General features: G+C 42.4%; 1 protein-coding gene across 2 annotated transcripts in view; it reads left to right on the top strand.

Moving 5' to 3' along the window:
• Positions 1-739: 739 nt before the first annotated feature.
• Positions 740-24,376, top strand: part of LOC138815383 (nuclear factor of activated T-cells, cytoplasmic 3) — a 65,892-nt gene continuing 42,255 nt past the window's right edge. For both annotated transcript variants that reach the window (XM_070004736.1, XM_070004737.1), the window contains exon 1: positions 740-1,125. In XM_070004736.1, coding sequence (XP_069860837.1) covers positions 1,023-1,125 — 103 coding nt within the window. In that variant the 5' untranslated portion in view covers positions 740-1,022. The remainder of the gene's footprint in view (positions 1,126-24,376) is intronic.

The raw sequence follows: 24,376 nt of genomic DNA, 5'->3' as shown, positions 1-24,376 counted from the left end.
AGAACTCATAAGCTGCGAGGGGTGTGTTCAGAAGTGACTTCCCTAAGTCTGCCCAACCTGTAGCCAGGGACAGAACAGCTGGTCTGGCAACAAAGACCTGGCCTACATGGTAGGGGTACCGCCCACAGGGGTGGGTTTGCGAGAAACAACAACGCACAATACAGGTTTCCCTAGGCGCCACCACCAACCTTTCAGAGGCTTGGTCGAGATACCGCCACTGAGGTTAGGATGGCGGTATGTGGGTGTGGGAGGTGGTGTCCAAGTAATCCCGGGGGCCTTGATGCATTCCCTAAACTCAACCTTACGGAGTAAATAACTGCCCCGCCACGCACCACCAAACTCCACATCCCAACGCTCCCGAGCCTCGACGTGAACTCCGCCCAATAGAGAAAGGGGTCTTCTCCAATTGGCCTGTGGTGGATACCCCAATCCAATTGGAGAGCTAAACCCTCGTCTGTCCGGAGCAGTCACAGAGAGAATTACAGGCCTAACTACAGCTCCCGAGAGGAAGCGGGGCTCGACAGCGCTCGGTGCTCACGTGACTTCCTCCTCCGAGCTGCGGGGGAGTCGCGCGATAAGTCACCGAGGGGGCGGGGCCCGAAAGCGGGGCCGCCGGGCCTCCAGTGGCCTATGGGCGGCTCCACCGGATGGGAGCGCGACAGGGGGCGGGGCCAGGTGCGCGGCTCGGCGCGGGAGCGCGCCGGCGGTGGCGGCGGCCACAGTTGGGGGGCGGGGAACTTTGGCTCAGGCGACGGTGGCGGCTTAGGCACCCGCGACTAGCAGTGCTGGAGTTTCCCAGTGCGGCTCGGCGCGCGGCCAGCTTTTCAGTTCGGAACGGAGCGCGTGGTGTTGCGGGCCCCGCCCGGAAAGTTTGCCGTGGAGCGGCGACCTCTTGGCCGGCGCGGCCCGGCATGAAGCGGCGCTGAGGAGCCGCCGCCGCCGTCGCCGCCGCCACCGCCACCGCCGCCGCCGCCGCCGCCGCCTGCGCCTGAGGAGGAGCCGCACCACCCCGGGCCACGCCGATGACTACTGCAAACTGTGGCGCCCACGACGAGCTCGACTTCAAACTCGTCTTCGGCGAGGACGGGGCGCCGGCGCCGCCGCCCCCGGGCTCGCGGCCTGCAGGTGGGTGTCGCGCCGGGCGCGACTGTGGAGCGTCCCCTCTCCTTCCTCACGCGAGCCCGTCCTTTCTCCGGTCCCTGGTTGTCCGGGGACCGGTAACCCCGTGTGTGTGTGCGTGTGTGGCGAGTGAAGATGGATTGAATTCCAGGAGGAGGCGTGTGGATCGCTGCGACGTGGAAGTGGCCTCGGGCTTGGCTAGAAGTGAACTGGGGCGCGGGGGGGGGGGGGAGTTGGGGAGAACTCCTGACCGGGACGTTAAAGGCCGGAGGACGCTCGGAGTTTGGAGGTTGAGGGTCGGGGCCTCGGCCCAAGTGGTGTCTGTTAGTCGTTGCTTTGCCAGCGTGGTGTAGAGAAAATGCCCCTGTAAAGTGTAGGTTCACTTGGGTCTTCATCATCTGTTTTCGTTTGTTAAAAAAAAAAAAAAATATATATATATATATATGTGTATATATATATATATATATATACATATATATATATATAAAAGATGCACATTCTTGGTGTCTAGGGGCCCTTTTAAATTCGTATACCTATTTCTTGAAATCTGCTTTGCTGGGAGATTGTTTTCGGCTAACTTAAAATTGTACACGTTTATGGGCCATGCTGACTTCGAAGTCTAACGTTAACGGGACTTCTGGAAACAGTTTCCTTGCCTGAGCAAAAGCGTTTCAGATTTTCTTTTTAACAACACCACCACCCTTTCTTATTTTTCTAGAAAGTTATGGGAGTCAGTTGTTTTAAGGAAAAAAACTCTTCTCGGAAGATATTTTAAAGGGGATCGTAAATTGGAAAAGCTGAGCACCATTATTCTGGCAGGTCAGACCAATCAGGAAATAGAAACAGGATGACTGGGGACTTGGAGCTCTCCGGTGACCTGGTTTGGAATATTGTGGTTCATCAAGTTCAGTTTCCCTATAACAAATGCAAGCGAACTTTAAAAAAAGGAAAAGATGTTTAATTCTCATTTATTCTTTCTGGGAATTAGGTGAATTATTTAATATTATTCATATTGATGTTCAGTAGATCATTTCAGAATTGCATTGAAAACCTTAGGTGACCATGAAGTCAAAAGGATTCTCTGGGCAGTAAATTATTTGCTTTATCAGTTCACTTTTAGTCTTTGTACCTTACATGTCTTTTTCAACTTAATAAATAATTTATAATAGCTATGTGTTGGATGCAGTTATTTTCAGTTCCACTAACATTTGAGCACTTACTGTTTTGAAGGTAATATTAGATACTTTATAATGTTGCTGGTGCATAGAGAACTGAAGCTTCTCAAGGACTTGGGGAAAGAAATAGTTGGAAGGTACACATAACATAAATTACATGCTTTAGGCAGATGGAATTGTGATGCATTTTAAAATTAAGAAGCAAGAAAGCTGTTATTTTTGGAGAGAATGGCATTGTACTTAGGTTATTGAGACTGAACAAAGTAGCTTAATGAGTGTTATATATAATATAATTGGCAAACTTCTGTTGGCATAAGCTTGGTTGGAGCACATTATATATTAAACAGATCAATGAAAGTGTGAACCAAAATAAATAATAAAAGAATGTCAACATTTAAGTAGGAATTGTATGTACATTCAAGTTATTAAAGTACATTTAAGAACCATGAAAATAGCTTTTTAGATCATTTTGCTAAAGAAAAACATTTTGATACTTAAAGGGAGTCTAGAAGAGCCAGGCACCAGTGTCTCATGCCTGTTCAGAAGGCTGAGGCCTGGAGCCTGACCTCATAGGATTTGAAGTGAGCCCCAGCAGAAAAGTCTGCTAGTCCAATTTACTAGCAAAATGTTGGATTGGAGACATGATCCAAGTGATAAAGCACTAGCCTTGAGCAAGAAGGCCAAGGGAGAAAGAGTACCAAGCCTTGTGTTCAACTCCCAGTACTGGCACACAGAAAGTCTAGAAAGAATTAAAGTTTGTAAGTTGATTTGTATATAATTTCCATATGTGGACATAAACAATTTCATTTGCAACTAGAAGTTCATTTGAAATAGTCTAACATGTAATTTTAAAAGGTCCTAAAGAAAATTAACTGAAATACTTATGAATGAATAAATCATCTTAAAATGAACATTTTAGTGGCATCTAAAATTTAGTATTGCAGGGCTGGGAAGGTGGCTCAGTGGTAGAGCGCTTGCCTTGCATGCCTGAGGCCCTGGGTTCGATTCCTCAGCACCACATAAGTAGGAAAAAAAAGTCGAAGTGGCGCTGTGGCTCAAGTGGTAGAGCGCTGACCTTGAGCAGAAGAGCTGAGGGGCAGCGCCCAGGCCTATAGTTTTCAGGCCTACGATCAGACCTCTCCCCCCCCCAAAAAAAAATAAAATTTAGTATTGCATGGGTGCTGGTATTGCATGGGTGCTGGTAGCTTACATCTGTAATCCTGGCTACTCAGGATGCCGAGGAGTATCCCTGTTTGAAGCCAGCCCCGGCAGGAATTAACCACCAAAAACATGGAAGTAGAACTGTGGCTTAACTGGTATAGTGCTATCCTTTAGTGAAAAAGCTGAAGGATATAGCTTCCAGGCTCTGAGTTCAAGTCCCAGCACTGGCACTCCCTCCAAAAAAGGAAAAGGAAAAAGAAAAAAAAGGATCTCCATTTCTGCACACACAAATAAATGCACACACCACAATTTGTTCCCTTCATCCATTGATGGGTTGTTTCTACCCTTGGCATTTCCGAACATCAGAGCTAAGTTATTGGAATTTTTTATTCACAAAATTAGTGGAGGGTTTTTTGTAGTCTTTTCTTGGCTGGTCCTGGAACTTGAACTCTGGGCCTGGTACTGTCCTGACTGAGCTCCTTAGCTCAAGGCAAGCACTCTACTACTTGAGCCACAGCTCCACTTCTGGTTTTCTGGTGGTTTATTGGAGATAAGAGTCTCACGGAGGGCTGGGAAGGTGGCTCAGTGGTAGAGCGCTTGCCTTGCATGCCTGAGGCCCTGGGTTCGATTCCTCAGCACCACATAAGCAAAAAGAAAAAAGCCGGAAGTGGCGCTGTGGCTCAAGTGGTAGAGCGCTAGCCTTGAGCTGAAGAGCTGAGGGACAGCGCCCAGGCCCAGAGTTCAGGCCCCATGACCGGACCAAAAAAAAAAAAAAGAGTCTCACGGAGTTTCCTGCCCTGGCTGGCTTTTGAACCCTGATCTTCAGATCTCAGCCTCCTGAATAGCTAGGATTATAGACATGAGCCACCAGCACCCAGCTTCACAAAATTAGTTTTTATTTTAATAAGCATAATTGTGAATGCAGGATTTAGTTTGAAGTAGTCAAGTGTATTAACTGAAAGCTTTTAGGAAGTTATGTGCAGGCAAGTAGGTCATGAGAATAAAATTGCTTGATTAGAATTCAAATTGTTGTTGGGTTGTATTAGTGTGTTTGTTTTTGATTTTCTTCCTCTCTGGAATGTAATTTCCTTGAGAGAAAAAACAAGGCCTGAACATTGTTTGTAGTTGTATTATCAGTACCTTTATATATTTGACACCTAGTATTTGTTAAATTAATGAATAAATACTAAAGTTTTGAGTCAATATTCACTGTTTTTTTTTTTGTGGGAGAGGAAGTTGATGAACATTGTTTGAGATCTTTGGATTTTATTGGTTCCATAAAATAGCAGCTCTTGTTAATTTTGGCCTTCTGTTAGAAGGTTTGAAAGTACTTGGGGGTGCACCTAAATTTCAATAGAGGGAAAAGATTTTGAAAACTATTAGGTGGGAGGAGGTAGTAGAGAAATGACAAGCTAAGGAACTGGATTTAGCAAGTGCCCTAAGCAAGCTTGTTTGAGTGTACATTAAATTATTCAAGGTGCATTTGGTAACATTGAATAGATTTGTGACTTTTTTTATGTTTGTACTGGGGTTTACATTGAGGTCCTTCTGCTGGTGGAGCTTCCCACCCCTCACAGCTTGTATTCCACCATAAGTCCAGCCTTTCCCCTTGTTATTTGGAGATAAGAATCTCCTGGATTTTTCTGCCTGGTCAGGCTTCAGAATCACTGGGGGGCTATGAAGGCTATGTACTATAAGATATGTAGTGTCTTCTTCTCCTTCTCCTTCTTCCTTCTTCTTCCTCCTCCTCCACCTCCTTTTCCTCCTTATTCCCCTCTTTTTTGTGTGTTTTTTGTGGATTGTGGGGCTTGAATTAAGGGCCCCGAGCACTGTTCCAGAGCTTTTTTGCTTACGGCTACCACTTGGAGCCAAAGCTCCACTTCTGGTTTTTGAATGGTTAATTGGAGATAAGAGTCTCACACACTTTCCTGCCTGGGTTGGCTTTGAACTTGGATTGTCAGGTCTCAGCTTCCTGTGTAGCTAGGATTAAAACTGTGAGCCATTAGTGTCTGGCTGTAGTATCTTTTCTAAGAGAGCAGAAATAGATATAATAATGTAATGTATCTTAGTAAGAAATTTACTTTGTTATAAGATATATATATATATATATATATTATTTTATTTATTTATTTATTTTTGCTGCTTGTGGGACCTGAACTCTGGGCCTGGGCACTGTCCCTCAGCTTTTCAGCTCAAGGCCAGCGCCCTACCACTTGAGCTATAGCACCACTTCCAGCTTTTTCTGCTTATGGGGTGCTAAGGAATTGAACCCAGGGCCTCATGCATGCAAGGCAAGCAGTCTACCACTGAGCCACCTTCCCAGCCCCATGAGATAAATATTCTTATCAGATGTTTAAAACATGTTTCATATGTGACATTGCCTTAGAGTACAACTTATTTTAATTTGGTACTTGGAGATCTGATTCATATGTCCATTATAATTTTACTGTCTCAGGCAATTTATTTTGTAGCTTTGTAGTATTTATTTATTTGGTTTTGTGGCAGAGTCTCACTGTGTAGCCCAAGTAAGCCTCCTCTCTCCTCCTGCCTCAGTCTTCTGAGTGCTGGGATTATAGGCGTGTACCATCATACCTAGATCACTTTAAAATAAACCTTGTGTAGTATATTTAAAACTCTTAGCACTGTCTTAGTTCATTGTTCTCTTTCAGAGGTGATAATCTCTTTTGGGAGAGGGACAATAATAACAATACTAGTGTTCTACCACTTGAATCATGCCTCCTGCCTTGCTTTTTGCTGGTTTGTTGAAAATGGAATATCTTGGACTTTTCTGCCTGGTGTTAGCTTCAAACCAGGATCCTCCCAGTTCAGGTTACAGGTGTGAGCTCACACCAGTGCAAACACACACATATATATGTATATATACATATAACGGATAAGCCAATTTGTGTGTATATTGGTCCTAAGGCTTGGACTCAAAGCCTGGGTGCTGTCCTTGAACTTGTTTTGGTCAGTTGTGTGGCTTCAACTCTGGTGCTGTCCCTGAGCTCTTTTGTTCAAGTCTCATAGACTTTTTTGCATAGGCTGGCTTGAGACTGCAGTACTCAGATCTCAGCCTCCTGAGTAGCTAGGATTACAGGTGTGAGCCACTGGCACCTGGTTTGGTTTACTAACTTTTTTATTTTATTTTATTTTTTTTGTCGGTCATGGGGCCTGAACTCTAGGCCTGGGCGCCGTCCCTCAGCCCTTCAGCTCAAGGCTAGCCCTCTACTACTTTAGCCACAGTGCCACTTCTGGCTTTTTCTGCTTATGTGGTGCTGAGGAATCAAACTCAGGGCCTCATGCATGCAAGGCAAGCACTTCATGACTGAGCCACCTTCCCAGCCCCGTGGCTTTACTAACTTTTTATTGAGGATTTATGTATTCATATAGGCTTTTGGTGTATAGTTTTGTTTTGCTATCTTTGACTTAATTTAGTACCTGGGAAATCAGCTGGCCTCTTAGAACATAATAGAAAGTGTTTTTTGTTTGTTTGTTTTTGTCCTGGTGTTTAAACTTTGGGTCTGGGTGCTGTCCCTGAGCTCTACCACTTTGAGCCACAGTACCACTTCCTGTTTTCTGGTGGTTTAATTGGATGTAAGAGTCTTGTGGACTTTCCTGCCTGGGCTAGTGTGGAGCCACAATCCTCAGATCTCAGCCTCCTGAGTAGCTAGGATTACAGGCATGAGCCACTGGTGCCCAGTTTATTTTGTCACTTTAATTGAGGCCCTCTCCTGGGCTTTCCTACCACAAGCTGGCTTTGAACCGTGATCCTCAGATATCAGCCTCCTGAGTAGCTAGGATTATAGGCTTGAGCCATTGGTGCCTAGCCAGTGGCTCTCGCCTGTAATCCTAGCTACTCAGGAGGCAGGATCACAGTTCAAAGCCAGCCCGGGCAGAAAAGTCTCTGAGACTCTCATAAACCACTAGAAAACCGGAAGTGCTGCTGTGGCTCAAAAGCTGAAGAGTGGACAGTGCCCAGGCCCAGAGTTCAAGCCCCACGATGGACAAAAAAAAAATTATTCCCTTATTTGCAATAACTAGTATATGTCTAGGACAAGCAGAAAAGTCCAAAAGCTATGTACATATGACCATATAAGATGATGCTAAATGAAACAAACCCCAAGATAGGGACATAAGAGGTTTTATCTCTCTTGCTGGTGTGTGTTTGTGTAAACCCCCGTTTTCACTGTATTTGATTCCAGTCCCCTGCATCTTATATATACATTTTCCCAATTTGGGGAGGTGAAGGGAAATAGCAAAATGCTTAAATAAGGATACAGGTTGACCCATTGTAAAAATGAGATGTACAAAATACTATGTTTAAAACGGGTAGGGGGGGCGGGGGATAGGGGTAGGGGTGGGGGAGGGAAAGGATAGTAGGGAAAAACAAAGGAGGAGGTAACAATGCTCCATAGGAAATGTATTCATTACCTTACTCATGTAACTAACCCCTCTGTACTGTATCTTTACCAAAAAAAAAAAACCAAAAAACTATTCTTTCTTAAACTCTTCTCTATGTAGTTGTAAATTGAAACACTAAAAAAAGTTTGATGCTTGCCAGGGTGCCCATGGCTCACTATAATCCTAGCTATTCAGGGGACTGAGATCTGAGGATCCAGATTCAAAGCCAGCCCAGGCAGGAAAGTCTGTGAGACTCTAATCTCCAATAAATCACTCAGAAAACCAGAAGTGGTGCTGTGGCTCAAGTGGTAGAGTGCTAGCCTTGAGCTGAAGAGCTGAGGGACAGTGCCCAGGCCCATAGTTTAAGCCTCATGACTGACAAAAACAAAAGTTGGATGCTGGTGGCTACTTAGATTTTAGAATATTTGGTTTTACACTTTAAAAAAATCCTTTTGTCTGTTTTTGTTTCATATAAGGCTTGAATTCAGGGCCTAGATGCTGTCCCTAAGCTTCTGTGCTCAAGACTAGTACTCTACAGCTAGAGCTTTAACCACACTTTTGGCTTTTTGCTGGTTAATTGGAGATGAGAGGTTTAAGGTCCTGGGCTGGCTTCAAACTGCAATCCCAAAACCTGAGCCTCCTCAGGAGATTGGATTACAAGTGTAAACCACTGGAGCTAGGCTATAGAGGAGCATTTGATTTCTGATAGTCCATATTTTCACACCAGACGCCAGTTTTCCTTTAGACTTGGATGTAATATTAAGTGTAATATATATATTTGCTGACAGGTAATTTCATTGTACTACTTGGGAGAATAGTTTAAATATTTTATTTCTTCCTGATTAGGGATTGAAGAAGAGGCTGTGTTTTTTGTTTTATTTGTTTTTGTCATTTGTGTGGCTTGAACTCTGGGTACTTTCCCTGAGCTCTTCTGCTCAAGGCAAGTACTCTACCACTTGAGCCACAGTGCCACTTCCAACTTTCTGGTAGTTAATTGGAGATAAGAGTCTCATGGACTTTCCTGCCTGGGCTGACTTTGAACTGGGATCCTCAGATCTCAGCCTCCTGAGTAGTTATGATTACAGGCATGAGCCAACAGTGCCTGGCTTCAGAAGAGGTCTTTTGTTTTGTTTTGTTTTTTATTGTTACTGTAAAGATGTTGTACAGAGGGGTTACAGTTACATAAGTCTGGTAATGAATACATTTCTTTTTCAACAATGTCACCTCTTTCCTTGTTTGTTTTCTCCCAGTTTTCCCCTCCCAATGCACCTCCTCCATTCAGAAGTTTTATTATGGAGATTTGTGAGTAAATGCATTTCAGTGAACATGAGGAAAAATCCAGGGAAAAATGTCAGTGTTATTTATTTATTTATTTATTTATTTTTTGTCGGTCGTGGGGCTTGAACTCTGGGCCTGGGCGCTGTCCCTCAGCTCTTCAGCTCAAGGCTAGCTCAGTGTGAGAAGTTAAATATTCCTGTGTTTTCTAAGGTTTTCCATTTGCCAATATAGAAGAGATATTTTGTCATACTTTGTGAACATTTCCTAGAGGTTAAATTGTGGTTGTTTTATTAAACAAAATAAAAGTTAAAACTTGTTTATTATGTAAATAGCTAAGAAATTGTAAGGGATTCAGTTAAGGCTTGTGTCTAAAACATTAAAAGTATTCATTGAGTTGTAGAAGCAACTTATTATGGCTTGCCTTTCTGAAGTAACTACAATTTTTTTTCTTAAATTTATAGTGTTTTTTTTTTTTTTTGAATAAACCAAGCTGTGCCTTTTGAGGTTCTTTTTGTATGTGTGTGAAGTTTTAGTGAGAAATTGTACTGTTTTTCTAAAGTCACAAATACTGATGTGTTACACAGAAACAAGCCTTTTAAGAAATGGTTTGCATTACTGATTTCCTTTTCATTATTGCTAGTTAAAAGTGGAATGGGGAAGTGGCGCTGTGGCGCGAGCGGTAGAGCACTCGCCTTGAGCTGAAGAGTACAGGGACAGAGCCTAAGCCCAGAGTTCAAGCCCCACAACCGACAAAAAAAAAAAAAAAAAAATGGAATTTTGGGTTGGGAAGATGGCTCAGTGGTGGAGTGCTTGCCTTGCATGCCTGAGGCCCTGGGTTAGATTCCTCAGCACCACATAAGCAAAATGAAAAAAGCCGGAAGTGGCGCTGTGGCTCAAGTGGTAGAGCGCTCTAGCCTTGAGCTGAAGAGCTGAGGGACAGCGCCCAGGCCCAGAGTTCAGGCACATCGACCATACCCCCCAAAAAAAAAGTGGAATGGGTGAATGTGGTAATATTGTATTTTAAATAGAGGTGGGGTTAAGGAAGTCATAATGTTGTAAAAGCAATTACTTTACTTCTAAGTGATAGGAAACCTGAGCAGGTTGAGCCTCATTTGATAGTAAGTGGTAGTTTGCTTAAGGCAGTAACATAAATAAGGGAGGTGTTGTCTAAAGCTGTCTTGGTGGGTCAGGGGAGTAGACACAGCAGACTTGGCAGTAAGCCTGGCTTCTAAAACTAAATCCAAGTCATCAAATTTGCCCAGGCATGCCATATGAGGTTCAAGTAACAGTGGAATTTAAGAGGAGTGAGTTTATTCAGGGAGGCTGAGGATAGTCACAAGCAGGAGCAAGCTTTTTTAAATGCCATTATTTCAACTACGTATGAGTCTGCATATATTCAAGTATTTCTGATAATATTTGTGTATTTATATTGTATGGTTCTCACCAGTTTGCCTCAACTTTTGGAGGGAGGAACAATTGAAGCTGTGGCAAGTATATCCTACGAACTGGTAGCTTACCAACAACTGATACTTAATTGTTTAGACTGTTCTAGATAACATATTGGTCTTTCTGTATGAAAAGGAACTACAAATTAGTTAAAGACTGAAATTCCCAGTGCACTGGGAGAAGTAACTTGAAGGCTTCATTTTCCTACAGAATGTACAGTGTTAGTAAGTCTTATTAACAGCAACAGTGAGAGCTTTAACATCACATATATGTATTTCAGTATCTTAAAAACTTCTTAGGGGACTGGGAATGTGGCTTAATGGTAGAGTTGTTTGCCTCGCATGCATAAAGCCCTGGGTTCAGTTCCTCAGTACCACATAAACAGAAAAAGCTAGAAGTAGCACTGTGGCTCAAGTGGTAGAGTGCTAGCCTTGAGCAAAAGAAGCTCAGGGATAGTGCCCAGGCCCTGAGTTTAAGCCCTAGCACTGGCAAAAAAAAAAAAAAAAAAAAAAAAGACTTTAAAAAAAAATCAGCTTCTCTGCTTAATTAAAAATAGGAATATATGAGCTCTGAAATTGGGTTAATTTCTGATTATTTTCTTATAACCTTTTTCAGTATTGTTGACTTGTGTAACATAAAATACTTTTAATTTTTTTTGTCTTATTTTTATTTTTGGCATTTGGGATTTAAACTTGAAGCTAGGCAGGCTTTCTATCACTTGAGCTATGCTTCCCAGCACTAAATTTTTTTTGTGTATGCGTGTGCGTGTGTGCGTGTGTGTGTGTGTATGCGTGTGTGTGTGTGTGTGTAAAAACACCTGGCTGCTATCCCTGAGCTTCTTTTGCTCAAGCTAGCACTCTACCACTTGAGTCACAAGTCTGGCTTTTTGGTGTTTTTTTTTTTTTTTTTTGGTCGGTTGTGGGGTTTGAACTCTGGTCCTGGGCGCTGTCCCTCAGCTCATCAGCTCAAGGCTAGCGCTCTACCACTTGAGCTACAGCACCACTTCCGGTTTTCTGGTGGTTTATTGGAGATAGGAGTCTCACAGTCTTTCCTGCCCGGGCTGGCTTTGAACCGAGATCCTCAGATCTCAACCTCCTGAGTAGCTAGGATTACAGGCGTGAGCCATGGCTTTTTGGTGTTTAACGGACTTCCCTGTCTAGGCTGGCTCTGAACCTTGATCCTTTAGATCTCAGCATCGTAAGTAGCTAGTATTACAGGCATGAGTCACCAGTGCCCTGCTGCATGCTATTTTTTTTTTTTTTTTTTGTCAGTTGTGGGGCTTGAACTCTGGGCCTCAGCTCTTCAGCTCAAGGCCAGCTCTCTACCACTTGAGCCACAGCACCACTTCTGGTTTTCTAGTGACTTATTTATTTTCTGAAAGTTTTAGCCAGGATTTTTTTTAGTAAAATTGGGTTGAAATAGGGAGAAAATAATTTCCTGCTTCCTCTTTAGGAAGTGGGGGTTAATGATTCTTCTTTAATCTTTTTAAATAAGCATACACACTTATTTCAGGGTTGCAGTATCATCTCTTTTTTTTCTGAGAATACTGAGGACAGGTTCTGTTTTTCATTTTGTGGCGTCATCGTATTTTGCATAGTCTTTTCCTTCTGCATTTTTTTTTTTTTTTTTTTTTTTTTTGCCAGACTTGGGGCCTGAACTCTTGGCCTGGGCGCTGTCCCTCAGCTCTTTAGCTCAAGGCTAGCACTCTACCATTTGAGCCACAGTGCCACTTCCGGCTTTTTTCTGCTTATGTGGTGTTGAGGAATTGAACCCAGGGCCTCATGCATGCAAGGCAAGCACTCTACCACTGAGCTACCTTCCTAGCCCTCCTGCATTTTTTTTGTCTCTGTTTTTGATGATGAAACTTTTTTCAGATGTTTGGTGATCATTACTATCTCTTTATTGAGGTTGAAAATTGTATTGGTTACCCTATGGTCACAAGTGGCCCTTTCTAACTACAGGCATTGTAGGAGGTTTTTACTAGTTACTCCTGATGTCATTATCTGTAGGTCTTTTCTCTTAGGCTAATTAGATTCCCATGAGAGCAATCTTCTAGTTTATTGCCTATAGACTGAAGCCTGTTATTCTGTGAGCCATGGGAGTAAAAAGCACTTAGGGTTTCAATATACAAGTTTTAGAGAGACTTATTTCATCACCTTGTTTTCATTGTGTGTCATTGTCCAGGCTCTGGGTCATCCTTCTATTTCTCCTATTAAGAAAATTTTGTCTTCTGCCTAAAGGAAAAATCATCCAATAGGACAGAGTAGGGAGGTATGGGAATCTGTACCAGCTTTGGTTTCACATCCACTTTCAAAAGAACCTTTTTTTTTTCTTTTTTGTTCGTTGTGGGGCTTGAACTCTGGGCCTGGGTGCTGTCCTTCAGCTCTTCAGCTCAAGGTTAGCGCTCTACCACTTGAGCCGCAGTGCCACTTCTGGCTTTTTTCTTTTTGCTTATGTGGTGCTGAGGAATCAAACCCAGGGCCTCAGGCATGCAAGGCAAGCGCTCTACCACTGAGCCACCTTCCCAGCCCCACTTGTGGCTTTTTCTGTTGTGCTGAGGAATCGAACCCAGGGCCTCATGCGTGCAAGGCAAGCAAGCACTCTTAACACTGAGCCACCTTCCCAGCCCAGCATTCAATTTTTTTTAATTAAAATCTTTTTTTAAATTTTTTATTGTGAAAATACTGTACAGAGGGGTTACAATTACATGGGCAAGATAATGAGTACATTTCTTATCAAGCATTGTAGCCTCCTCCTTTGTTTCCCCTTCCCATCCCTTCCCAGCCTCTCCCCACCCCCCACCCCCCAGCATTCAATTTTTAATTAATTTATTTTTGCTAGTCTTGGCCTTTGAACTCACGGACTAGACACTGTTTCTGAGCTTCTTTGTGCTCAAGGCTAGCACTCTTATCACTTGAGCCACATCGCTACTTTTGGCTTTTTCTGAGTAATTTATTGTAGATAAGAGTGTTAAAGAGCTGGGGTCTTGGTAGGTCATGCCTATAATTCTAGCTACTCAGGGGGCTGAGATCTGAGGATATCATGGCTTGATGCCAGCCTGGGCAGAAAAGTCCATGAGACTCTTCTCCAATTAACCACCAAAAAACTGGAAGTGGCACTTTGGCTCAAGTAGTAGAGTGCTTGCCATGAGCTGAAGAGCTGAAGGACAGCATTCAGGTCCCGAATTCAAGCCCCATGCTTGGGCTCACTTTGAACTGCAGTCCTCAGATCTCAGCCTCCTGAGTAAATTAGGATTACAGGTATAAGCCCCTAGCACCTGGCTAAAAGTTTTATTGCTATGGTTTCATCTCCTTTTCTTTTTGTTATCTTAGAACAAGTGTTCTATTATTCAGTAAACTAGGTAAATATGTGTTTTCAGTCCTCTTGTTGACCTGGGTGTACTTTAAAATTGTGTGTGTGTATGCATGAGTGCATGAATGTGCGCCTGTTCTGGGGCTTGATGTCAGGGCCTGTTTGCAGTCCCTGAGCTTTTTTTGCTCAAGCTTACATTCTGCCACTTGAATGGTAGCTCCACTTCTGGCTTTTTGGTGATTAATTGGAGATAAGAACCTTAGGGACTTTCCTGCCTACGCTGGCTTTGAACCATGATCCTCAAATCTCAGCCTCCTAGGTAGGTAGGATTACAGCTATCCAGCACCAGGCCAGTTTTTTATTTTATTTTGTCAGTCATGGGGCTTGAACTCAGGGCCTGAGTGCTATCTCTGAGTTTTTTTGCTCAAGGCTAGGACTCTACTACTTTGAGCCACTGTGCCACTTCCAGTTTTATGGTGTTTATTTGGAGATAAGAGTATTTCGGACTGTCCTCCCTGGGCTGACTTTGAACTGGGATTATCTCAGCCTCCTGAATAGCTAGGATTACAGGCGTAAGCCACCAGTGCCTGGCTTTAATTGTATATTTTTAAATGGTTGAGTGTATGAATTCACCTGAAAAAAAAAATGGGGCTAGGTTCTGGTAGGTCACACCTGTAATCCTAGCTACTCAGGAGGATGAGATCTGAGGCTTGATAGGTTCAAAGCCAGCCTGGGCAGGAAAGTCCATGAGACACTTATCTCTAATACACCATCAGAAACTGGAAATGGTACTGTGGCTCAAAGTGGTAGTGCTAGCCTTGAGCAAAAATAGCTCAGGGATGCCCAGACCCTAGTTCAAGCCCCAAGATGGCCCCCAAAAATTAATTAATTAAAAAATACACATACACAGTTAGTTGGTACTTAATTGTATGTACTTCAATGGTATTTGCAATGCTGTACAACCACCAGCTTTATCTAGATTTATCACTCCATAAAATACCCATACTAATTAAGTATTCGCTCTTCATTTCTCCCTGTGTCTCCTGGTAAACTAATCTGCTTTTTATCTCTGAATTTTGCCTATGTAAATTACATCAAATAATAGATGACTTTTTTTTGTCTGACATCTTTCACTTAGCATACATTTTCAAGGTTTATTGAAGATGTAACATTTGTCTGCCTTCTTTTCCTCCTTTCCTTCCTTCCTCCCTCTCTCCCACCCTCCTTCCCTTCTTCCCTTCCTCCCTCTCTTTTTTTCTTTCTCCCCCCCTCCCCCTTTGGGGCTTTTAGGGCTTGAGCACTGTCCCTGAGCTACTTTTTGCTCAAGGTTAGCACACTACCACTAGAGCCACAGTGCCACTTCCTGTTTATGTGGTACTGAGGAATTGAACCTGGGGCTTCATGAATATTAGGCAAGCACTCTACCACTAAGCCACATTCCCAGCCCTGTGTCTGCTTTTGTTGTTGTTGGTGGTGGTCTTGGGGCTTGAACTCTAGGCCTGGGCGCTGTCCCTGAGCTCCTCAGCTCAAGGCAAGTGCTCTACCACTTGAGCCACAGCCTACTTCCAGTTTTCTGGTGGTTTTGGAGATAAGAGTCTCACTGACTTTCCTGCCCAGGCTGACTTTGAACAGTGATCCTCAGATCTCAGCCTCCTGAGTAGCTAGGATTACAGGTGTAAGCCACCAGCCCCCACCCCTGCTTTTTTATTTTCCTTTGTTCACACTGGTTTCTAAATTTGTAAGCTCAAGTGATCTTCCTGTCTCAGTCTCCCAGTAGTTGGGAATGCAGGCATATAGGCACATATTGTTATAAGCACCTTACTTTGTCCTTCCCTCCCACTTAGATTTTTTAATTGGCATACATTAATTGTCCAGTGGGGTTTCATTGTAACATTTCCATACAGATATATAATGTACCCCTTCAAGCTCATCAGTCCATCTCTGTCTTTCATCTTCCCTCTTCTTAAAACTCAACAAGTTTTGTTGCTCTATATTCATATATGTATAAAAAGTACCTTGACCATATTTGTCGTCATTCACCCTGTCAACTCATTGGTCATTCTCTTTGGTACCCACCCCTCAACAGTGTGTATGCTATTTTATATCATAACTTGCTTGTCTGTTAGGAATATTTTGGCTGTTTCTACCTTTGGCAATTTATTGATAATACTGTTAGAAACTTTTGTGTACAAGATTCTATATGAACAGGGGCTGGGAATGTGGCTTAGTGGTAGATTTCTTGCCTGACAGTCATGAAGCCCTGAGTTGGATTCCTCAGTACCACATAAACAGAAAAAGCCAGAAGTGGCACTGTGGCTCAAGTGATAGAGCACTAGCCACTTGACCTCTAAGCCACAATCCCAGCCCCAGTATATAATTTTGTTCTGCTGTCTTTGGGTTATTTGGCATCTGGGAAATCAGCTGGTCTCTTAGGACATAGTAAAAAATGATTTTTTGTTTGTTTGTTTGTTATGGGGCTTGAACTCTGGGCCAGGCTACTGTCCCTGAGCTATTTTGCTCAAGGCTACTGTGCTGCTACTTTGAGCCACAGCCCCTCTTCTGCTTTTCTGGTGGTTAATTGGAGATGAGTGTCTCATTCTGCTTGTCGCTGGTGGCTCACCCATGTGATCCTAACTACTCAGGAGACTGAGATTTCAGGATCACAGTTCAAAGCCAGGCCTTGAGACTCTTATCTCCAATTAACCACCAGGAAACCAGAAGTGGCACTGTGGCTCAAAGTAATAGCACACTAGCCTTGAGCTGAAGAGCTTGGGGACAAAGCCAAGGCCCAGAGTTCAAGCCCCACAACCGAAAATAAATAAATAAATAAATAAAGCAAGCAGCCGGGTGCTGGTGGCTCACACCTGTAATCCTAGCTATTGAGGCTGAGATCTGAGGATCGTGGTTCAGAGTCAGCCCAGGCAGGAAAGTCCATAAGACTCTTATCTCCAATAAACCACCAGAAAACCAGAAGTGGTACTGTGGTTCAAATGGTAGAGTACCAGCCTTGAGCTGAAGAGCTGAGGGATAGCACCCAAGCCCAGAGTTCAAGTCCCAACACCGACAAAAAAAGAAAAAGAAAAAGTAAAAAAAGAGTCTCATCTACATTCCTGCCTGGGCTGGCTTTTGAACCATGATCCTCAGATCTCAGTTTCCTAAGTAGTTAGGATTACAAGCGTGAGCCACCAGTGCCTGGCTTAGAAAGTATTCTTTCCTTTTTTATTTTTTGGAAGAGTCCTATTCATTAAACATTTGGTAGACTATACTAGTGAAGTCATCTGATAGGCTTTTTTTTGTTGGGAGATTTTGACTACTAATTTAATCCCTTTACCTTCCTATCGGTCTGTCCGTTAAGACTTTCTATTTCTTCAATTCTGAGTCACCCATCCTTTCTCCTTCATTTTTTCCTCTACGTCCCTAGGCTTTATGCTTGCTAGGCAAGTGCTTTTACCAGTCTTGGTACGTATATGTAGTCTAAGTTGACCTGAACTCACTGCCTTGTTTGTGCCTTAGCCTCCCAAGTGTTACTGCTGCAGCTGTATGTCACCATACCCAGCTTATTTTTTCTTTCCTGGTAAGAAATATTATTATGATAGAATATAGTTTTAAGTTTTCTAATTTTTCTTTCTTTTTTTTTGGTCGGTGGTAGGCTTGAGCTCTGGGCTTGGGCGCTGTCCCTCAGCTCAATCAAGGCTAGTGTTCTACCACTTCAGCCACAGGACCACTTCTGGCCTTTTCTGTGTATGTGGTATTGAGGAATTGAACCCAGGGCCTCATGCATACAAGGCAAGCACTCTACCATTGAGCCACCTTCCCAGCCCCTAATTTCTCTTTTGTTTGTCTTTTGAAGTTCTTTTTTTTTGGTCAGTCGTGAGGCTTGAACTCTGGGCTTGGGTGCTGTCCCTGCGCTCTTCAGCTCAAGGCGAGGGCTCTACTGCTTGAGCCACATCGTCACTTCCGGTTTTCTAGTGGTTTTTTTTTTTTTTTTTTTGGAGATAAGAGTCTCATGGACTTTCCTGTCTGGGCTGGTTTTGTACCGTGATCCTCAGATCTCAGCCTCCTGAGTAGGCAGGATTACAGGCATGAGCCACCAGCGTCCGGCTTTGTCTTTTGAAGTTCTTGTGATAAATGTTTACTATGGCAATGCTAACACACAATGTACTATTTTTATTTATTTTGTTGGTCTTGGGGCTTGAACTTGGCCTGGGTGCTGTTTCTAGTTCTTTTTGCTCAAGGCTAGCACTCTGTCACTTTGAGCCATAGCTTCTGAGTTATTTTTGTTTTATTTTGTCGTCATGGGGTTGAACTCTGGGCCTTTGTGCTGTCCCTGAGCTCCTAGTTCAAGGCGAGTACCACTGAGCCACAATGGCTTTCTGATGGTTAATTGGAGATAAGAGTCTTTCCTGCCGGGGCTGGCTTTGAACCTGATCCTCAGATCTCAGCCTCCTGAGGATTACAGGTGTGAATCACCAGCACCTGGCTAGTTTTTAAATAATTCATTGGAGAGAAGAGTCTTCCCTGCCCAGGCTGGCTTTGAACCTCAATCCTCAGATCTCAGCCTCTTTAGTAGCTAGGGTTATAGGTGCGCAAGCCACTGGCGCCAGGCATACAATGTATTCTTTTAGTATAGCCATAATGTCATTTATAATAAACATACTGCTTTACCATCTAATTTGATAACCAAATAACCCATTGAGTATAACACTCAGAGTTCACTCTTTTTGTATTTTCATGTGATGGCTATGTGGCTATGTACTGGTCAATTTTTTTAATTTTTAATTTTTTTTTTTTTTTTTGCCAGTCTTGGGGCTTGAACTCAGGGTCTGGGCACTGTCCCTGAGCTTCTTTTTTTGCTCAAGATTAGCACTCTACCACTTGAGCCACAGCACCATTTCTGCCTTTTTCTGTTTATGTGGTACTAAGGAATCAAACCCAGGGCTTCATGCTTGCTAGGCAAGCACTCTACGACTAAGCCACATTCCCAGCCCATAAAAAAAAAAAAAAATACAAGCCAGGTACTGCCTCATGCCTGTAATCCTAGCTGCACAGAAGGCTGAGATCTGAGGATTATGGTTCAAAGCTAATCCAGGTAGGAAAATTTGTGACATTTTTATCTCCAATTCACCCCCAAGAAGCAGGAAGTGGAGCTATGGCTCAAGTGGTAGAGCATTGACTTCAACCAAAAAAGCTGAGGGAACAGCATTCAGGCCCTAAATCAATCCCCAGGAGCAGCACCAAAAAAGGAAAGAAAAGAAAAAAGTCACAGTGTTCCTTGCACTTGAAATGTAATGAAGTTAGAACTGTCGTTAATTTGTTAGTTCATCAATTAGAAGTCTGGTATCTACTCTTGTAGCATCTTCCATAGATAACTAATCTCAACACTTATGATGGAAATGTAGCCATAGATAACTGTTAATAAAATTTTATTTATAAAAACTAGAATTTGGGCTGGGAAGGTGGCTCAGTGGTACAGCGCTTGCCTTGCATGCTTGAGGCCCTGGGTTCCATTCCTCAGCACCACATAAGCCAGAAGAAAAAAGCCGGAAGTGGCGCTGTGGCTCAAGTGGTAGAGCGCTAGCCTTGAGCTGAAGAGCTGAGGGACAGCGCACAGGCCCAGAGTTCAGGCCCCACAACCGGACCCAAAAACAAAACAAAACAAAAAACCAAAAAAACAAGAGGCTGAGATCTGAGGATTATGGTTCAAAGCCAGCTCATTCAGGAAAGTCCAGGAGACTCTTTCCCATTAACTGCCAGAAAAACTAGAAGTGGAAATGTGGCTCAAAGTCAGAACTCTAGCCTTGAGCAAAAGAGCTTAGGGACAGCACGTAAACCCCTAGTTCAAGCCCCAAGAAAGTTACAAACAAAAACATTCTTAAGACTGGAGGTATTGCTCACTGATAGCCTAGAAGCATAAGGCTCTGTGTTCAAACTTTAATACAGCCCCCCCACACCCCCAAAAATTGTAGCTTTTACATTGTAGAATAACAATGGTAGGCCTGATTGACTCGTAGATTATTTTGTCATCTTCTGGTTTATAAAAAGTAGATATAAGCAACCTGTGTTCTCCAGATCACTGTGTGCTTCACTGGGGCCCCCTCTGGTGGTTGACAGAACATAGAACAAATAAGTCTTGTTAGGTCAGACTTCTGAACTATCATGAATGTGAGAATTTTAGAGTTGAAAATGTAGACTCTGTGTGTTTATCATGGTGAGTCTGTAGTACCTGTACCTATGGTTTCAGGTCTTGGACATTGGTGACACTTGGGGAAATGGTGAAGCAGAACTTTCTCCACGTTTTGAGTTCATGACTTTGAAATACTTTCAGATATCCTTATATAAAATATTTACAATTGTTTTATCCATACTTCATAAGGTGTGGATTTCAGCATTAGTCAACTACTGAAGTGACATTAGTATAATCATTACATTAGAATAAAAGTATAAAGACTTTCATGAATGATTTTTTGTCCTTTTTGTCAGAGTTGAAATTTAATGAATTTTTAATATCAAATTCATTTTTTGGTGCCGTTGCTGGGAGCTGAACTTGTGGCTTCACATTCTCACTTGGCTTTTTTGCTCATTCTGGGATTCTATCACTTAAGCCACACCTACACTTCTTTTTGCTGATTAGTAGGAGACAAGAATCTCAGGAACTTTTCTGCTTGAACTGTCTTTGAACTGTAATTCTCATATCTCAGCCTGCTAAATAACTAAGATTATAAGCCTGAGCCTGGGGATTAATTGTATTTTTATTTTCTAGTAATGTGGAGTTGGAGCTCAGAGCCTGTAGTCACTTGGCTTGTTTGCTTGGCTGGAGGTCTATTACTTTAGCTATGACTCCAGCCTGGATTTTTGCTGATTATTTTGGAGACATCTCATGAACTTTTCTGACTGAGCTGGCTTTGAATCACCATCTTCCAGATCTCAACCCCTGAGTAGCTAGTTATATGCATAAATCACCAGCAACAAGCTCATTTTTAACTTTAACTGAGTAGTTTAGTGGCATTACATTTATTTACATTTTTTAACTACAAGGATGACTTTGTTGAATTTGCTGTTTTTGTGCCTAAGACCAAAATGTAACTTGCCTATTTTAACTTATTTGAAAAGGGTACCATTATGTTCTCTAAAATTCCATTCTTTATTTTTTTTTGGTCAGTCCTGGGGTTGAACTCAGTGTCTGGGCACTGTTTCCTCAGCTTTTTGCAGACAAAGCTAATGCTATACCACTTTGAGCCACAGCATCACTTCCAGTTTTCTGGAGGTTAATTGAAGAGTCTCAGGGACTTTCCTGCTCAAGCTGGCTTTGAACCACAGTCCTTAGATCCCAGCCTCCTGAGTAGCTAGGATTACAGGCATGAACCACCAGCACCCAGCTTGAAATTCCATTCTTTTAATAGTTCAGGAAACTTTGGTGTGTCGTACTTGACTTGCAGTTTGCTTGTTTGTTTTCCTCCAGAGCCCCATGATTTCCTTGCTAATGGCTGATATTCTACCACTTGAGCCATACGTTTAGCCCTTGACTATTTTCTCATATCCAGTGATTTCTGTCTATTCTGCCATTTGCCAGTATCTGACTTTTTATCCCTTCTACTTTGGGAGCTGTCAAACCAAAAGAAGTCAACAAAATAAGCTTTTTGAGTTGTTATTGGTGGCAGCCAGAAAAACGAAGAGATCCTGGGACAAGTTCCTGTAACTTTCAACTTAGGAATAGACAACAGTTGGGACAGTGTATATTTCAGCTAAAGCTAAGAACATTATTGTATGAAAAATTGGGAAGGAAAGCATAAGATGTTTACATTGAACCTGCATGCCTCCAGTTTCAGCTTTTTGCTGCTTAATTTGGAGATAAGTCTCACAGATTTGTCTTCTCAGGCTGGCTTCCTACCCATACCTTAGCCTCTGAGTAGCTAGGATTATAGGCATGAGCCACTGACTCCCTGCCTTATGAAATTTTATCTAAAACCCCCATTTTTAACAGCTCCCCATTTTTCATCACCACAGCCTTTGGCAACTCCATTTAACTTTCTGTCTTTATGAATTTGACTGTTTAAGTACCTCATATAATTGGAATGATATAGTATTTATCTTTTTGTGCTTGTCTTATTTTACTTAGTATGTTTTCAAAGTTTTGGCCATGTTGTAGCTTGTGTCAGAAATCTCTTCCTTTTTATAGTTGAGTAATATGTTTTTGGAAATAACATCACCTTTTGCTTATCTGATGATGGATAAGTGGATTATTTTTACCTTTTAGTATTATGAATAATACTGCTACGTACAGTTTTACTAATGTTTCTTTGATACTCTACTTTGAATTTTTGTTTTTTTGCCAGTCCTGGGACACTTCTTTTGTTCAAGGATAGCACTCTACCACTTGAGCCACAGCACTACCTCTTGCTTTTTTGGTTTTGTGGTACTGAGGAACTGAATCCAGAGCTTCATGCATGCTAGGCAAGCAGTCTACCACTAAGCCACATTCCCAGTCCTGCTTTCAATTCTTTTGAATGTATTACCCAAAAATAGAATTGCTGAGTTATATGAATTTTTTTCTTTCTTACTTTTTCTTGTTCTGGTGGTGCTGGCTTTTCTCATTAGGCAGGTGTTCTAATGCTGAACCACACTTGCAAGTTTTTTTGTACTTTTTTGCTCTAGCCCATGTTTGGACTTTGTTTTTTATTTTTTTATTTTTTATTTTTGGGTCCAGTCATTGGGCCTGAACTCTGGGCCTGGGCACTGTCCCTCAGCTCAAGGCAAGGCTCTATCACTGAGCCGCCTTCCCAGCCCCCACATTTGGACTTTAATCCTAATTTTTTTGCTTTCTACAATAGCTAAGATGACTGACACATATCGTTATGCCCAACTCGTTCCATTTAGTTGGAGTCTCATAAACTTCTTTTGTCCCAAGTGGTATGGAACCAGTCCTCTTGATCTCAATCTTCTTTATAGACGGGATGCTTTGCATGAGACACTGATTGAGAAAGGGTTGTCCAAATATTTTGCTTGAGTTGGCCTCCAATTATGACCCTCCTGATCAGCCAGAATTACGGGTGTGTGCTACTGTGTCTGGCTCAAAAATTCCTCTGTGTGTGTGTGAGAGAGAGAGAGAGAGAGAGAGAGAGAGAGAGAGAGAGAGAGAGAGAGAGACAGACAGACAGACAGACAGACAGACAGACAGACAGACAGACAGACAGACAGACAGACAGATAGACAGAGATAGGTCTTACTATGTGGCTCAAGTTGGCCTTGAACTCAATATCCTCTTTCTTCTGTTTCCCAAGGGATTACAGGGTAACTGTTTTCACAATATTACCATCAATAGCATATAAGTTTCCAGTTTCTCTAAGACTTCTCCAACATTTGTTCTTTTCTTTCTTTTTCTTTTTTTTTTTTTTTTCTCTTTTGGTCGGTTGTGTGGCTTGAACTCTGGGCTTGGGTGCTGTCTGTGTGCTCTTCAGCTCAAGGCTAGCGCTCTACCACTTGAGCCACAGCACCACTTCCAGTCTTCTGGTGGTTAATTGGAGATAAGAGTCTTACTGGGACTTTCTTGGCCTGGGCTGGCTTTGAACTGTGATCCTCAGATCTCAGCTCCTGAGTAGCTAGGGTGACAGGCATGAGCCACTGGTGCCCAGCTCTCATTTTCCTTTTTTTTTTTTTTTTTTTTAAGTTGTAGCCCTCGTAATGGATATGATGTGATTTCTCATTATGATTTTTAGTTGCATTCCTCTGATGATTAGTAAGGGCAATATCATTTACTTTTTGTCTATTACATAACTTTTTTGGGAAAATGTCTCTAACCAGCAAAGTGCTGGACTAGACCATGGCTCAAGTAGTAGAGTGTCAGCTGTGAGCAAGAAAGCTAAGGAAGAGCACAAGGTCCTAGTTCAAGCTCTGGGAACAAACTTTTTTTTTTTACATTTTTTTTATTATTATATCTGTAACTAGTTGTACAAAGAAGTTCTCATTCTACAAAACAGTATATGAGTACAAGGTGTCTGCCAACATTGTCTCTCATTGCTCCTAACCCATCCCTTTTCTTTTTTTTAAATTGAGATTAGGTGATGACATTCATTTCACATATTTCACAGTATTGTGGAATAGTAATACTTAGTTAAAGTCACAAACCCATTTTAACCTTCACAAGACAAATTGTCATTATCATGGTCTATAAAGTTTGTGAATTCTATGAGCTTTGACAATACAAATTATTTCTTCCACATCAGGTGATGATTACATTTCTTACCTTTTGCTTAGTATAAGCTGTTCCCTCTCATTCCTCCCTTCCCATTTTTTTTAACAAACTTTTTTTGTTTTGTTTTGTTTTTATTGTTGGTCATGGTGCTTGAACTCTGGTCTTGGGCGCTGTCTCTGCACTCTTCAGCTCAAGGCAACCGCCCTACTGCTTGAGCCACAGAGCCACTTCCCCATTTTTTTTTTAAAGCCCTGATGACTTGTTTCCTATTCACGTAAGAGTCTAGTGGTATCCT

Source organism: Dipodomys merriami, unplaced genomic scaffold, assembly GCF_024711535.1.
Source record: "Dipodomys merriami isolate MVZ:Mamm:240054 unplaced genomic scaffold, mDipMer1.0.p SCAF_64, whole genome shotgun sequence".
NCBI classification, from domain to species: Eukaryota; Metazoa; Chordata; class Mammalia; order Rodentia; family Heteromyidae; genus Dipodomys; species Dipodomys merriami.
Note: the sequence above shows the minus strand (reverse complement) of the source record. Positions and strands in the feature narration are given on the sequence as shown.